This window comes from Vigna unguiculata, chromosome 6 (genome assembly GCF_004118075.2).
Source record: "Vigna unguiculata cultivar IT97K-499-35 chromosome 6, ASM411807v1, whole genome shotgun sequence".
Lineage (NCBI taxonomy): Eukaryota > Viridiplantae > Streptophyta > Magnoliopsida > Fabales > Fabaceae > Vigna > Vigna unguiculata.
In genome coordinates this window covers 32,966,061-32,979,600 of record NC_040284.1, presented here as the reverse complement: position 1 = coordinate 32,979,600, position 13,540 = coordinate 32,966,061, and the positions used below count along the sequence as shown (strand labels likewise).

The following is a 13,540-nucleotide window of genomic DNA, read 5'->3' as shown; positions in this document are numbered from 1 at the left end:
AACTTGTTCTATGTAGTGGCTGATTCTTAAATGTCACAATGAATAGTATTCATCACCTTGCTGTACAGAAGGAGGCCTCTAATTGGGAGGATGAAGTTACAAGATGCAGTTCATACAATGTCCTGCATCTAGAACCTGAACTGTTCTTTAGTTTTAAAGAATGCAGACAAATGCAATGTGGCCATTTATACTTGGATAATTTCTGTATGGTGTATAAATAATGAACAAATACTACAGCTCAGATCTTACCTATCTGAAGAGAATACAAATAGATGGAATTAAAAACCCGGAACTTAAATTGTTTGCATTCATAACTTTAGTATGCAGAATTTCAAACTCGTAAATCTTATAGTTCTGGTATGGACCAAAGATTGATAAAGCATTCTATGCTTCGAGAGAATTCTATTTTCAGTTGAATTAAGACCTTTTTTCTCGCTTACACGCATAAAAAGATTAGGATATAACATTCTGTCACAGCAAGATATATATTAAATTCCAGAAGTTTTATATATTTGTATTGATTCCAAGCCTTGGTCTCGTTAAAACTAGAGTACATCAGAAAATATATTTTGATTGATTACCTCAGTAGTGCATCTTATATTTATTACATCATTTCATCACTCTGTTTCATCAGATCAAGAAACTCAATTGAAACAGCAGAAGAAAAAACTCCCGCAATGAACATGGCCATGAAATAGCACAATTTCTGCGTTGGCCACCCTTTTGAAGCACATGACAGCATTGTATAAAATGAGTATATGTTATGTATTTACAACCAGAAAAGTGAGGAAACGTAGTAGATTGTACAACTATGTCCAACATGAATGTCTATATCCGATACCAAACACTTTCATGTGCTGATGTGCAGGAAGTGGACACATGCATGTTCTAAAAGCTACAATGATAACAGAATTATTAAAGAATCATGTAACTGGCAGAAACAGCTAATCAGCTATATCCCTGAAATTCAATCAATAAGATGTGACATTATTTTATGGTTCAAAATAAACAAAAAGATAAGAATGAGGAAGAACTGCAATGAATTAACTTCTTTCCTGAAGAACTTTTGTTTGGTTTACCATGTCTTACTGGCATTGCATGTAACATCCTTTTTCTGCCAGACAGAATAAGATAATTCCTAGGCCTAGCTGACATAGTAAAAATTACAAAAGGTAAGCCGTTGTGTTTCTTAGCCTATTTCGAAGACAAAACTTGATGAATTTCATGAAGTTCCAATCACTACTCTCATCAATCAATAATTACATGAATTATTCCTAACGATCTACTCCTCAAAGACTGAATTCAAGACCGAGTTTCTTTTTTTATGTGATATATTTCTCATCAAGATGTGGTTATGGTGTTGTTGTTTTTATTATAACGGTCTAAGATAGGTCACCAAGAATTCATCAGAAAAAAGTTATATAAATGTAACATCTGCTTTAACTCACACAAAGAATACACAACATTTTTAACGCAAAACCTTGACATAAAGGATTTATAATATTTTTTTTATATACTATTTAATTTTGTTAACATTTCTTTTATATACTATTTAATTTTGTTAACTGATGTGAAATTTTAACTCACACTTATAATTAGCAATTAGTTCATATCCAACAATATATTTGGTAAACTCAATTTTAGTTACTTTCTAACTTTTTTATTAGTGAAAAATCTTATTTGGCCTCATAAATAAATAGTATTTTCTCTATTTCGAAATTATTCTTTTAACTTCATATTAAAGCTTTAATAATTACTTAATAGATACAAACTTGAACAAAAATATCTTCTCTTTTTCAAAAATTCTGTGTCTCTTTTTCGATACAAATAATAGGATGTCGTAGGAAAAAAATCATTTTTAAAATAGCTTAAAAAGACTAAAGGAACTATTATTTTGAAACAAAAAAAAATTAAAAAGTTAGAACGATTATTATTTTGAATGAGAGGGTATTTGGTAAATAAGTTTATTCAAAACTTGTAAAAGTCTAGTTTCAAATCTTTTTTTATAACTTTACATTTCTCCTTCTAATTCTTAATAAATTTGCGTTTTACCCCTTTTCAAATAAGGTAGATTTTATAGCAGCATGTTAACTACTACTCAAATCAACATATAATGAAATTGTGAAGTTTATTTTTATTTTAAAATATTGTATAAGATTAGTAGTAAAATATATAATATGAAAAGGGTATTTTAATTTAAACCAAAAAAAATGTAATTGAAATCATTAATCTATAAATAAAAACTGTAACAGTTTAAAATAAATTATAAATAACCAATAATATAATTGTATCAACCAAATAAAATAAAATTTGATATAAAAATATCATTTAAATTTTTCTATTCATTTACTTTACATTTATTATTTGATATATAATCTACATTTTTTTTAGGAAAATGATATTTGAACATGAGAATGGAACTCAATATTGACATGGGTGACGTGGCACCCTTTTTTTAACGTTTTTTAAATGAAATAGAAGCCATGGTCACGTGCTTGTGGAGAGAGAAAGTGTCCCAAAATTTGTAGAGTGTTTAGGGTTGGTTCTGTGCGAATATACTGGCATGAGAGAGAAAGTCACAGAAAATTCAAAATTGAGTAGTTTTGGTGAGAGAGGGAGATAGAAAGGCGATCGGAGATCGGAGTTCGCTTGAGATAGAAAGTCGGAGTAGAGGCAGAGGAAAGCGTTGCCAGAGAACAGGTGTGTGAGCAGAACTCATTGACGGCGTAGTAGGGGTTCCCGAAATCGAACATTTCCGGCAGAGAAGAACGAGCACGGTGGGTAGAAAGGAGGACGGTGAGTAGAAACCTTTTTCTGGACAAAAATCCATTCCATCCATTACTTACTTTAATTTCTTTTTGTGTATCTGTATGTGAGGTCATGATGCGTTTGTCTTTGTGGTGGGTGTTTGAAATTTTTTTTTGAAATTGGGAAGACCAAAATCTTTTGTACCACTCCCCACTTAATCTCGCAGCACTCCCCACCTCTGGAAGGAGATATTTTATTTCAATTTTGTTGGATGTGTCCAAGGAAAGGAGAGAAACCCATTCCAGCCCTAACTGAGTTTCATTTCATTATATGTACATGTGTGTGAGGTCACGGTGTAGTTGACCTTGTCGTGGGTCTTCCATTTTAAATATGTAACTGTGAATACTAGAATCTTCTGAACCACTCCCCACGTACTTTGACAGCACTCCCCACCTCTGGAAGGAGATTTTTTTTGAAATATTTTACATATGCAATGAAGGAAAGGACAGAAATCCATTCCAGCCATTACTTACTTTCATTTCATTTTGTGTATCTGTATGTGAGGTCATGATGCGTTTGTCCTTGTGGTGGGTGTTTGAAATTTTTTTTTGAAATTGGGAAGACCAAAATCTTTTGTACCACTCCCCACTTAATCTCGCAGCACTCCCCACCTCTGGAAGGAGATATTTTATTTCAATTTTGTTGGATGTGTCCAAGGAAAGGAGAGAAACCCATTCCAGCCCTAACTGAGTTTCATTTCATTATATGTACATGTGTGTGAGGTCACGGTGTAGTTGACCTTGTCGTGGGTCGTCCATTTTAAATATGTAACTGTGAATACCAGAATCTTCTGAATGATGTATTGTGGATTTGGTTGAGTATTGAGAAATTTCCATTTGGGTGTATTGCTGCTTTTGATTTTATCAGTGTACAAAACAGGGGAGCTTGGGGGGGTGTTGAAATAATTGATTGAGGTGGTCAAATAATTGTTCATTTGATGTATATAACATTTGTGAAAGTCCTAACATTATGATTTTTTACAGATATGGTCATTGTTGTAAAGCGAAGTTCATTGGTGCTTTGAACGAAAAGTTAACTGTCGCACAAAAGGAGTACATTGCAAGCACCCCGTTTTGGTGGTTTGCGATGTTAAAGCAATCATTGAAGATAAGTAGAAACGTTTTATCTCACTTATGTTGTAGATGGGTTGAAAGAAGGGGTGGTTTTGATGTTGGTGGTGCAGTGGTTGAGTTTAGTTTATTAGACGTTTGTTTAGGGTTAGGATTGAGGGTGGTCGGTGAAAAAATTGATTTAAATGAGGAAGTTGTGGACAGTGAGACGTGGAATACTTTTGGGCGTCAAAGAGTTGATGTTAAGTTCATATATGACTTTTTGATGAAATTTGATGATGATGTTGGTGATGTTGAATTATTTTGCAAGCTATATGTTGTGTTAGGTATTTCAGAGTTCTTGCTTGGAAGTAAAAAGGGTTGTGTTTTCCCCGTTATTTTTAAAGTTGTTGATGACATGGAAAATATTGGGAAATATAATTGGGGTACATTAGTGTATGAGTATTTGGTGTTTAGCTTGTGTAGTGCTTCGTTGGCGTTGCAGAACGAACCAAGTCGATTTGAGTTTTATGTGGTTGGATGTGCGTATTTGCTTGAGGTAAATTCATTTATTATTTGTAGTGTTGTTTACATATGGATTTTATTTTCCATAAATTGATTTTATTAATGGTTTTTTTTTTTTCAGTTATGGTCATTTGATCATTTGGTTGTTTGCCAATCAATGTTCAATTGTAAGATGAACTTGTTCCCACGGTTGTTGTATTGGATGAATGTGAGCGTGGGTGACAAGGTCATGAAGACTGCGTTTGATCACGACATGGTTTGGACGTGTTTAACTACATTAGTTATGTTTGCTAGCTGTAACGTTTTATTGAAGTAAGACATGTGTTTTGTTGTGTAGGCTATTGTTGATGTGGCGGTGTCAAAGGAAGAACTTGATCATGCTATTGTAAGAGAAGCATTTGAACATTTCGGCACTGAATTCAAAACCCAAGAATTGAAGGACAAGGAAGAGCTACAGAGTTTGTTAGAACATCATGAAGCCGAGATAGCTGATTTGGAACAATCTATGTCCGCATTGGATGAGTTGGTTGCAAATTGGAAGGGTCAACAACAGAAGGACGAGGTCCGAGATGAGGTTGGTGATGATGTCTTCATTGATCCACGTGCATCCGTAATGACTGATGAAAAAGATGATGGTGCACAACAAAGCAATATGTATGACCGTATGAAGGCCAGACCTAGGAGGCGGTTCAAGAGTGTTGCCACAAAGACACCATATTCTGTTTATGGAAAGAACAAGTTGAAATCCCTGCAAATTGGTTAATTTTGTTAATTTGAAAACACCATTGGTATTTAATTTAGAGTTATTTAACAATGTTTGTTTTGGATTGATTTTACAGGACAAAATATGTCCATGATTCCGTTATGTGTATGTGTGTTTCAAAATGTATGTTGCAGGTTTATAGATCTTTTGCATTTATTTTGTGCATCAGTAATATTTATTTGTTTACATAACAGAACACCCCACTTCATATGACTTCACTCCCCAATGTTTATTAGTCCCCATTTTCTAAAGCAATAGGAACTTAAAAGAACATTTAATTTCCTTCCAAAATTGAAATTGATATTAATACTGCCATCTACATTTTTGATTGGTCATAATTAAAATAAAATATTTAATTGCCTCATAAAATTGAGCAAATTTAAATGGTTGTTAAACCTGGCACGCTGAACCAAAATATATACCACAAGTCCCCACTTGGGAAAGCTTTACTCCCCACTTTTTTTACGCAATTGCAAGTTTAAAGATCAATTGATTTCCTTCCAAAATTAAAATGATATTAAAACTCCTAGCGTAAATTTTGGTTGGTCATAATTAAAATACAATATTTAATTGCCTCATAAAATTCAGAAAATTGAAATGGTTGTTAAACCTGGCACACTGAACCAAAATATATAACACAACTCCCCACTTGGGAAAGCTTTACTCCCCACTTTTTTTACGCAATTGCAAGTTTAAAGATCAATTGATTTCCTTCCAAAATTGAAATGATATTAAAACGCCTAGCGTAAATTTTGGTTGGTCATAATTAAAATACATTATTTAATTGCCTCATAAAATTCAGAAAATTGAAATGGTTGTTAAACCTGGCACACTGAACCAAAATATATAACACAACTCCCCACTTGGGAAAGCTTTACTCCCCACTTTTTTTACGCAATTGCAAGTTTAAAGATCAATTGATTTCCTTCCAAAATTAAAATGATATTAAAACTCCTAGCGTAAATTTTGGTTGGTCATAATTAAAATACAATATTTAATTGCCTCATAAAATTCAGAAAATTGAAATGGTTGTTAAACCTGGCACACTGAACCAAAATATATAACACAACTCCCCACTTGGGAAAGCTTTACTCCCCACTTTTTTTACGCAATTGCAAGTTTAAAGATCAATTGATTTCCTTCCAAAATTGAAATGATATTAAAACGCCTAGCGTAAATTTTGGTTGGTCATAATTAAAATACATTATTTAATTGCCTCATAAAATTCAGAAAATTGAAATGGTTGTTAAACCTGGCACGCTGAACCAAAATATATACCACAAGTCCCCACTTTGGAAAGCTTTACTCCCCACTTTTTTTACGCAATTGCAAGTTTAAAGATCAATTGATTTCCTTCCAAAATTAAAATGATATTAAAACTCCTAGCGTAAATTTTGGTTGGTCATAATTAAAATACAATATTTAATTGCCTCATAAAATTCAGAAAATTGAAATGGTTGTTAAACCTGGCACACTGAACCAAAATATATAACACAACTCCCCACTTGGGAAAGCTTTACTCCCCACTTTTTTTACGCAATTGCAAGTTTAAAGATCAATTGATTTCCTTCCAAAATTGAAATGATATTAAAACTCCTAGCGTAAATTTTGGTTGGTCATAATTAAAATAAAATATTTAATTGCCTCATAAAATTGAGCAAATTGAAATGGTTGTTAAACCTGGCACGCTGAACCAAAATATATACCACAAGTCCCCACTTTGGAAAGCTTTACTCCCCACTTTTTTTACGCAATTGCAAGTTTAAAGATCAATTGATTTCCTTCCAAAATTAAAATGATATTAAAACTCCTAGCGTAAATTTTGGTTGGTCATAATTAAAATACAATATTTAATTGCCTCATAAAATTCAGAAAATTGAAATGGTTGTTAAACCTGGCACACTGAACCAAAATATATAACACAACTCCCCACTTGGGAAAGCTTTACTCCCCACTTTTTTTACGCAATTGCAAGTTTAAAGATCAATTGATTTCCTTCCAAAATTGAAATGATATTAAAACTCCTAGCGTAAATTTTGGTTGGTCATAATTAAAATAAAATATTTAATTGCCTCATAAAATTGAGCAAATTGAAATGGTTGTTAAACCTGCCACGCTGAACCAAAGTATATACCACAAGTCCCCACTTGGGAAAGCTTTACTCCCCACTTTTTTTACGCAATTGCAAGTTTAAAGATCAATTGATTTCCTTCCCAAATTAAAATGATATTAAAACTCCTTGCGTAAATTTTGGTTGGTCATAATTAAAATAAAATATTGAATTGCCTCATAAAATTCAGAAAATTGAAATGGTTGTTAAACCTGGCACGCTGAACCAAAATATATACCACAACTCCCCAGTTGGGAAAGCTTTACTACCTACCTTTTTTACGCAATTGCAAGATTAAAGATCAATTGATTTCCTTCCAAAATTGAAATGATATTAAAACTCCTAGCGTAAATTTTGGTTGGTCATAATTAAAATACAATATTTAATTGCCTCATAAAATTCAGAAAATTGAAATGGTTGTTAAACCTGGCACACTGAACCAAAATATATAACACAACTCCCCACTTGGGAAAGCTTTACTCCCCACTTTTTTTACGCAATTGCAAGTTTAAAGATCAATTGATTTCCTTCCAAAATTGAAATGATATTAAAACTCCTAGCGTAAATTTTGGTTGGTCATAATTAAAATACAATATTTAATTGCCTCATAAAATTCAGAAAATTGAAATGGTTGTTAAACCTGGCACGCTGAACCAAAATATATAACACAACTCCCCACTTGGGAAAGCTTTACTCCCCACTTTTTTTATGCAATTGCAAGTTTAAAGATCAATTGATTTCCTTCCAAAATTAAAATGATATTAAAACTCCTAGCGTAAATTTTGGTTGGTCATAATTAAAATACAATATTTAATTGCCTCATAAAATTCAGAAAATTGAAATGGTTGTTAAACCTGGCACGCTGAACCAAAATATATAACACAACTCCCCACTTGGGAAAGCTTTACTCCCCACTTTTTTTACGCAATTGCAAGTTTAAAGATCAATTGATTTCCTTCCCAAATTAAAATGATATTAAAACTCCTAGCGTAAATTTTGGTTGGTCATAATTAAAATACAATATTTAATTGCCTCATAAAATTCAGAAAATTGAAATGGTTGTTAAACGTGGCACGCTGAACCAAAATAGATAACACCACTCCCCACTTGGGAAAGCTGTACTCCCCACCTTTTTTACGCAATTGATTTCCCAAACATGAAACAGATGTTGATGAAAACAACAAACTAAAAAGACTTCAACACACATCTGTGTGGATGTAATAACATCAAACTAAATCTATGGACTTTGCAACATCACAGTAGCACCCATTAATGTAAACCTCAACTATAGGTTGTTTTTGGACGTGGTCGACCTCAAAAGACGATTGGTAACGTTCTAAAAGACGAACCTTACACTAAAACAGTGTTGCGGAACGGCTTCCAGTTGGTTGGTTGTCGTTGCCGTCGACGAGCTTCCACTGCATTCGATCCCCTCCGCTATCGTCGCTGTCGCAGGTGTGTCGTCTCACGGTCACCGCAACTTCTCTGTCTCCGCCTTTCCTTCGAGGTGCTCACGCTGTCGCCGCCTTTCCGCCGACTTTCTCACGGTGTTTTGGACTCTTCTCCGACTTCCAGAAACTGTCCCCCCCACTTCCTCCGACTTTCTCCCTCCCTGTCTCACAATCACTCTACAACTTTCTCTCTCCACGTCTGCTTTACTTTTGGCAAAAAGAATAACTTTCTCTCTCCACGCGCACGTGACCATGGCTTCTATTTGATTTAAAAAACGTTAAAAAAAGGGTGCCACGTCACCCATGTCAAAATTGAGTTCGATTCTCATGTTCAAATATCATTTTCCATGTTATACAAAAATGAACTCTAACTTTCTAGCTGTAATTAGCTTTTGTCTATCATATTCTTTAACTGGTCCGGGCCATGCCACTCTCCCATTAGGCCTGCACAAACATGCAATGAAGCACAAGCCATTTATTTCCTGCACTCCTACAATTGATTCTTGTACCTCTCCATTACACTGGAATGATAAAGTAACCTTTCAGAAAATGTTATTTAAAAGTGTAATAAAAAAACTTTATATATATTTCAAAAACATTCTATAAAACTTAATTATGGAATGAAAGATATAAGATATATAATTCAGAATAAATATTTAACTATTTCATATAATTCAGTGAGGAATAACCTATACATTTATCATTATAAACTGACATTTTTAAAACTGAATTCAAAAACATTTTGAAATGTTATTTCCAAAAGATAAGTAGATTCAAAAACATTTGACAACGAGTTTTGGAGAGGCTTGGTGAAGTTAGTAAGCAACGCAAATCCTTCAAAGGAAAACTGGTGGGGAAATAATTCTGAAGAGTGTGGTTTAAACAACATTTACAAAAGCCGTGTAGATTATTGGGTAAACAGAATAAACATATTTGAGAGGGAATCAAATAACATAGATTTCATCAAACCAAGAGTACATTATGACCTCAACGTTTCTTCAAAATGCTACAACAGACACACTCACCTGGTAGGGGTTTATTCAAATCAATCCATATACTATCTAATAAATACTACAAGATACATAACTCGGCCTATGCTTCTTAAAACTCTAGCAAACTTCGATGCATTACACAGGAAAATAAATGTTCAAACTTCAACGCCAAAATATTTTGTTTTTGGCAGCAATTCTGCCATTTTCCTCCAACTTAGTTCCCCGGTAATCAAGTGTCCATTTCTCAAATGAACAGTCAACGAAGTTGTAGTAACCACCATGAATACAGAGTTCTTTATTCGCCACCTTTTCTTCTATCCAGGGGTAAGTAAGTAGGTTCAACAAGGAATGGTTGATTGATTCCTGCATAAGAAGAATTTTTAAAGCATTAAACTTTAAAGTATTCAACATTTTGCAGAAAGGTGTTTGATTTCTCAACACGAACTTCAGTTGAGGAGTTAGGACTGTCAGAAAATAGGGGAGAGTGATTCATCTAGGCATCTTTTCTTTTTGACAGATTTCATTTCTACAATGCATTGGAAGCCAATACAGGAGTCAACATTCAAATCCCCAATTATGCATTACAATCAAGTATTTTTAGATACAAAAATCCAAAACTGGGGAGAAGGATTAACAGAATGAAAAAGCAACAGAAAACATAATACAAACACACACACATAAATCTAAGAACAAAAATGTATATATCACCTTCTCACAATGCGTGCACTGCTCATCAAAGCTGAGGTTAGAAGCAGCAGCCTTGGCTTTTGTTCTTGCCTTCTTCCCACCAATGACCCAACTTTTTATAAAACTACCAATACAAAAGTATATTTTCAATTTAGAAATTTATGGCACATTCCATTCCAAAAAAGCGTAAGGACAACCATATCCAAAATTAAGTACCTTTTTTCAACATCATCATCTTCCATACTCATCAGGGCACGTATACCGCCACAGCAGCTGTGGCCAATGACTAATATGTTCTCAACCTGCAACGAATGAAAGAACAAATCTTAGAGCTTTTGGACCAGTAATTTAGGAAGTTATTAGAACCTTATGCAATCAAATATTTTGCAGATATTTCTTGCAAGCCTCGAGTACTAGACGCTATGTCTTATGAGATGTTATTAAAACACGGTCGATTTCGCTTGTTTCCAAGTTCAATGAAGTATTTTGCAATCAACTTAGCATTGCTTTTATAAATAAATAAGACACAAAAAATTCAATCTCTACATAAAAGTTGTAGTTATCATAAAATCAGTCGATATTTAACAAAAGTCATTTTGAACTTCAAAAAACTACGCAATCCGCCAGAAGAAACTGAGAATAATTAAATAGATGATAGATAAAGTAACAAAAGCATAGAAGTTTCAAATGATGAGGATGAATCCTGCCTTACAATTTCTAAGTAAAAAAAATGCTTACCAGAAGGGAGTTCACAGCAAATTCCAAAGCGGCATTTGTTTCTGAGGGTCCACTCTGCACCGGGAAAAAGGAATTAGAAGGGTATCTCTTTCGTTCAGAAATTAGCAATAATAATAATATGGTCAACACAGGCAGCCAAACCAATTGCAGTGAGACTTGTACCTCAAAGGTAGGAACCAAATTAGCAATATTGCGAATCATGAATGCTTCACCTGGTTGAAATCCCAGGATATTTGAGGGGCATACCCTAGAATCTGCACAAGCAATAACCATGAACTGTTCCGGCAATTGTTAGTAAAGAATGCTTATTTATTAATGCTTCAGTAGAAAACTTGAAATGAACTGAATGGAATAAGAACCAAACCATAAATGACAAATTAATAAACAACCAAAGGCTTGGCCGAAAGGGTAGATAGGTAAAATAGAAGACAGAAGACAGAGGTCAATTACCTTTGGTGTTTGAACCTTCGCAAGATTTTCAAAGTGATTAATGTCTTTCCTGCCATAAACAGTATTATATAAGCTTCTCCCTAAACTAGGCATAAAAAATTAACATTTCAAATAAGGGCATTCTGAAACTTACAAGTATTTATTCTTTTTAAAATTTAGAAACCTGTCTTTCAGGTCATTAAATATATCACACCCATCTTCAGCATCAACTAAAGTATTTAGCTTGTTGTTATTAAGTTTCTCTGTAAATCCCGGAGGCCCCATTGAAGCCTTTAAAGTGCAACCTTGATTTCTCCTGCAAATATTAGAACATCATATAGAATGCACGTAAAAAGAAAAGGAAGAATTGATAAACCAATAAATTGTTTTTACTTCCAGGAAATATCTGCAAAAACTGTAATCTATTCAGACAAATGTTAGAATTAGAGCCCGAACATACTGATTACACGGAAAGAACATTAGATCTGCATACTCATTAATAGATTGAGTATTAACATATTTAAAGTTATGAAACAGGAGAAGATTGCAATATCAATAAGCAACTAAGCACAAGGAATCTGCAATTCTGTAACCTAAATCAGCTAGGGATCAGAACGGAGAATACTCAGTTTCACCCATTAAATTCGTTTTTCATTCAATGTTTAGGGGATACTCAATGTTTATAACCATTTTCATTTATCTTTGCCAGATTAACATTTACAAATCCACTAAACAAAGTAAAGATTGGATCTTGCAAGTTTCAGCTAATTAAACTAGCTAGGAACGAACACCCAAGACATGAAAATCAACACAAGACTAGAAAATAAGAGAACCGAGCATGATTGAAGCAGAGGCAGATGGGCACTGACCTAAATGCCGTGAAGAAACTGAAATGGGTATGCTCAAAGTTCCCCTTTTTCGGCGCGGAGTAACCAAAGATCTGCTTAGCTATAACGATTAGTGCATTCAAAATTCACAAGTAGAATAAGAAAACGGGCATGTAAGAGATAAAACACAAGAGATGTGAGTACAGAACAATAAATACCGTTGATGTGGCAGGTTTGGAAGCAAAGGGATCAGAGGAAAGAGAGAATGGTGCAGGAACTGCCATTACTGAAATGAAACTGAAAACAAGGTTGAAGTGTGAATAAAAGAGGCATTGTTTTGTTGGGAATTAAAATAGTAGTTGGTGAAGTTGGTTAGAGTCATGTGTTGCTGGATTGTCTCCAAGAAAGACGGAGAAATCAAGGTATTTAAACAAAGGTAAAAGGGACAACAAAAAGGTTATTCCTTTGCTCCTCCACCACCAGTTACCCATGATGTGGTGATGGTACTCTCTCTCAACCTTTGCTTTTGACTTTCTGACCTCTCTCACAGATCACAATTCCATTTAAGCCCACAAGAGGATAAGACCAAGTAATTTTTTGGAAAGTTCTAGAATATTACATGTGTACGGTGAAAATAGAAAGTACCCCCAAAAGGAAATGCAGAGATAGATCAAGAGACGCAGATATAAGCCTGTGATCATATCAGATCAATCATACACCCTATTTTTACTGTTATTTCTTCTGATAAGTAGATATTTTTGGTTTTGTAATTTTTTTTGTTTAACTATGAGTTAGGTACAGTTTGAGTTATTTCATTGTTTTTTATGTTAATGATAATAATAACATAATATATTTGTGATAGAAGATTTACACATATGAGATAACAAATTCATCTTTTAATATTGTAGAAAAAAAAAAAACCAGATGTATGACTAGTCACTTCTGGGTGATATGGGAATCATTTAAAAAATATGATAAATCAATGAAAATAATTAAAAGACTAAAATTAAATGTGAAAATAAGTGTTTGCTGTTATCTAATCACTATACATGAATGGTGCAAATTTGAGATTCCTTTAGAAAAGCTACTTTGACCATAAGGGAATTAGGACCTTAGAAATTCTCTAGAGTTTATATCCAACAAGTCCATTCATGTTTGGTA

General features: G+C 33.7%; 2 protein-coding genes across 3 annotated transcripts; one reads left to right on the top strand and one right to left on the bottom strand.

Annotated features, from left to right (window-relative positions):
* The first annotated feature begins 3,777 nt into the window (after window positions 1-3,777).
* Window positions 3,778-5,145, top strand: LOC114188629. Its single transcript, XM_028077196.1, has 3 exons — window positions 3,778-4,416; window positions 4,504-4,638; window positions 4,720-5,145. The coding sequence occupies exons 1-3, from the start codon at window positions 3,778-3,780 to the stop codon at window positions 5,143-5,145; spliced, it is 1,200 nt and encodes a 399-aa protein (XP_027932997.1).
* A 4,491-nt stretch (window positions 5,146-9,636) lies between these two features.
* LOC114187920 (beta carbonic anhydrase 5, chloroplastic-like) lies at window positions 9,637-12,919 on the bottom strand. 2 transcript variants are annotated; one of them, XM_028076339.1, is made up of 9 exons: window positions 12,598-12,919; window positions 12,422-12,492; window positions 11,707-11,868; window positions 11,574-11,622; window positions 11,286-11,399; window positions 11,124-11,177; window positions 10,602-10,687; window positions 10,407-10,509; window positions 9,637-10,061 (listed from the first exon to the last, which is right to left on the bottom strand). In XM_028076339.1, the coding sequence occupies exons 1-9, from the start codon at window positions 12,661-12,663 to the stop codon at window positions 9,861-9,863; spliced, it is 906 nt and encodes a 301-aa protein (XP_027932140.1). In that variant the 5' UTR covers window positions 12,664-12,919; the 3' UTR covers window positions 9,637-9,860. The 2 variants fall into 2 exon arrangements, with proteins under 2 accessions (XP_027932140.1, XP_027932141.1); XM_028076340.1 differs by having other exon boundaries at window positions 9,639-10,061; window positions 12,422-12,500; window positions 12,598-12,918.
* Between the last annotated feature and the right edge of the window lie 621 nt (window positions 12,920-13,540).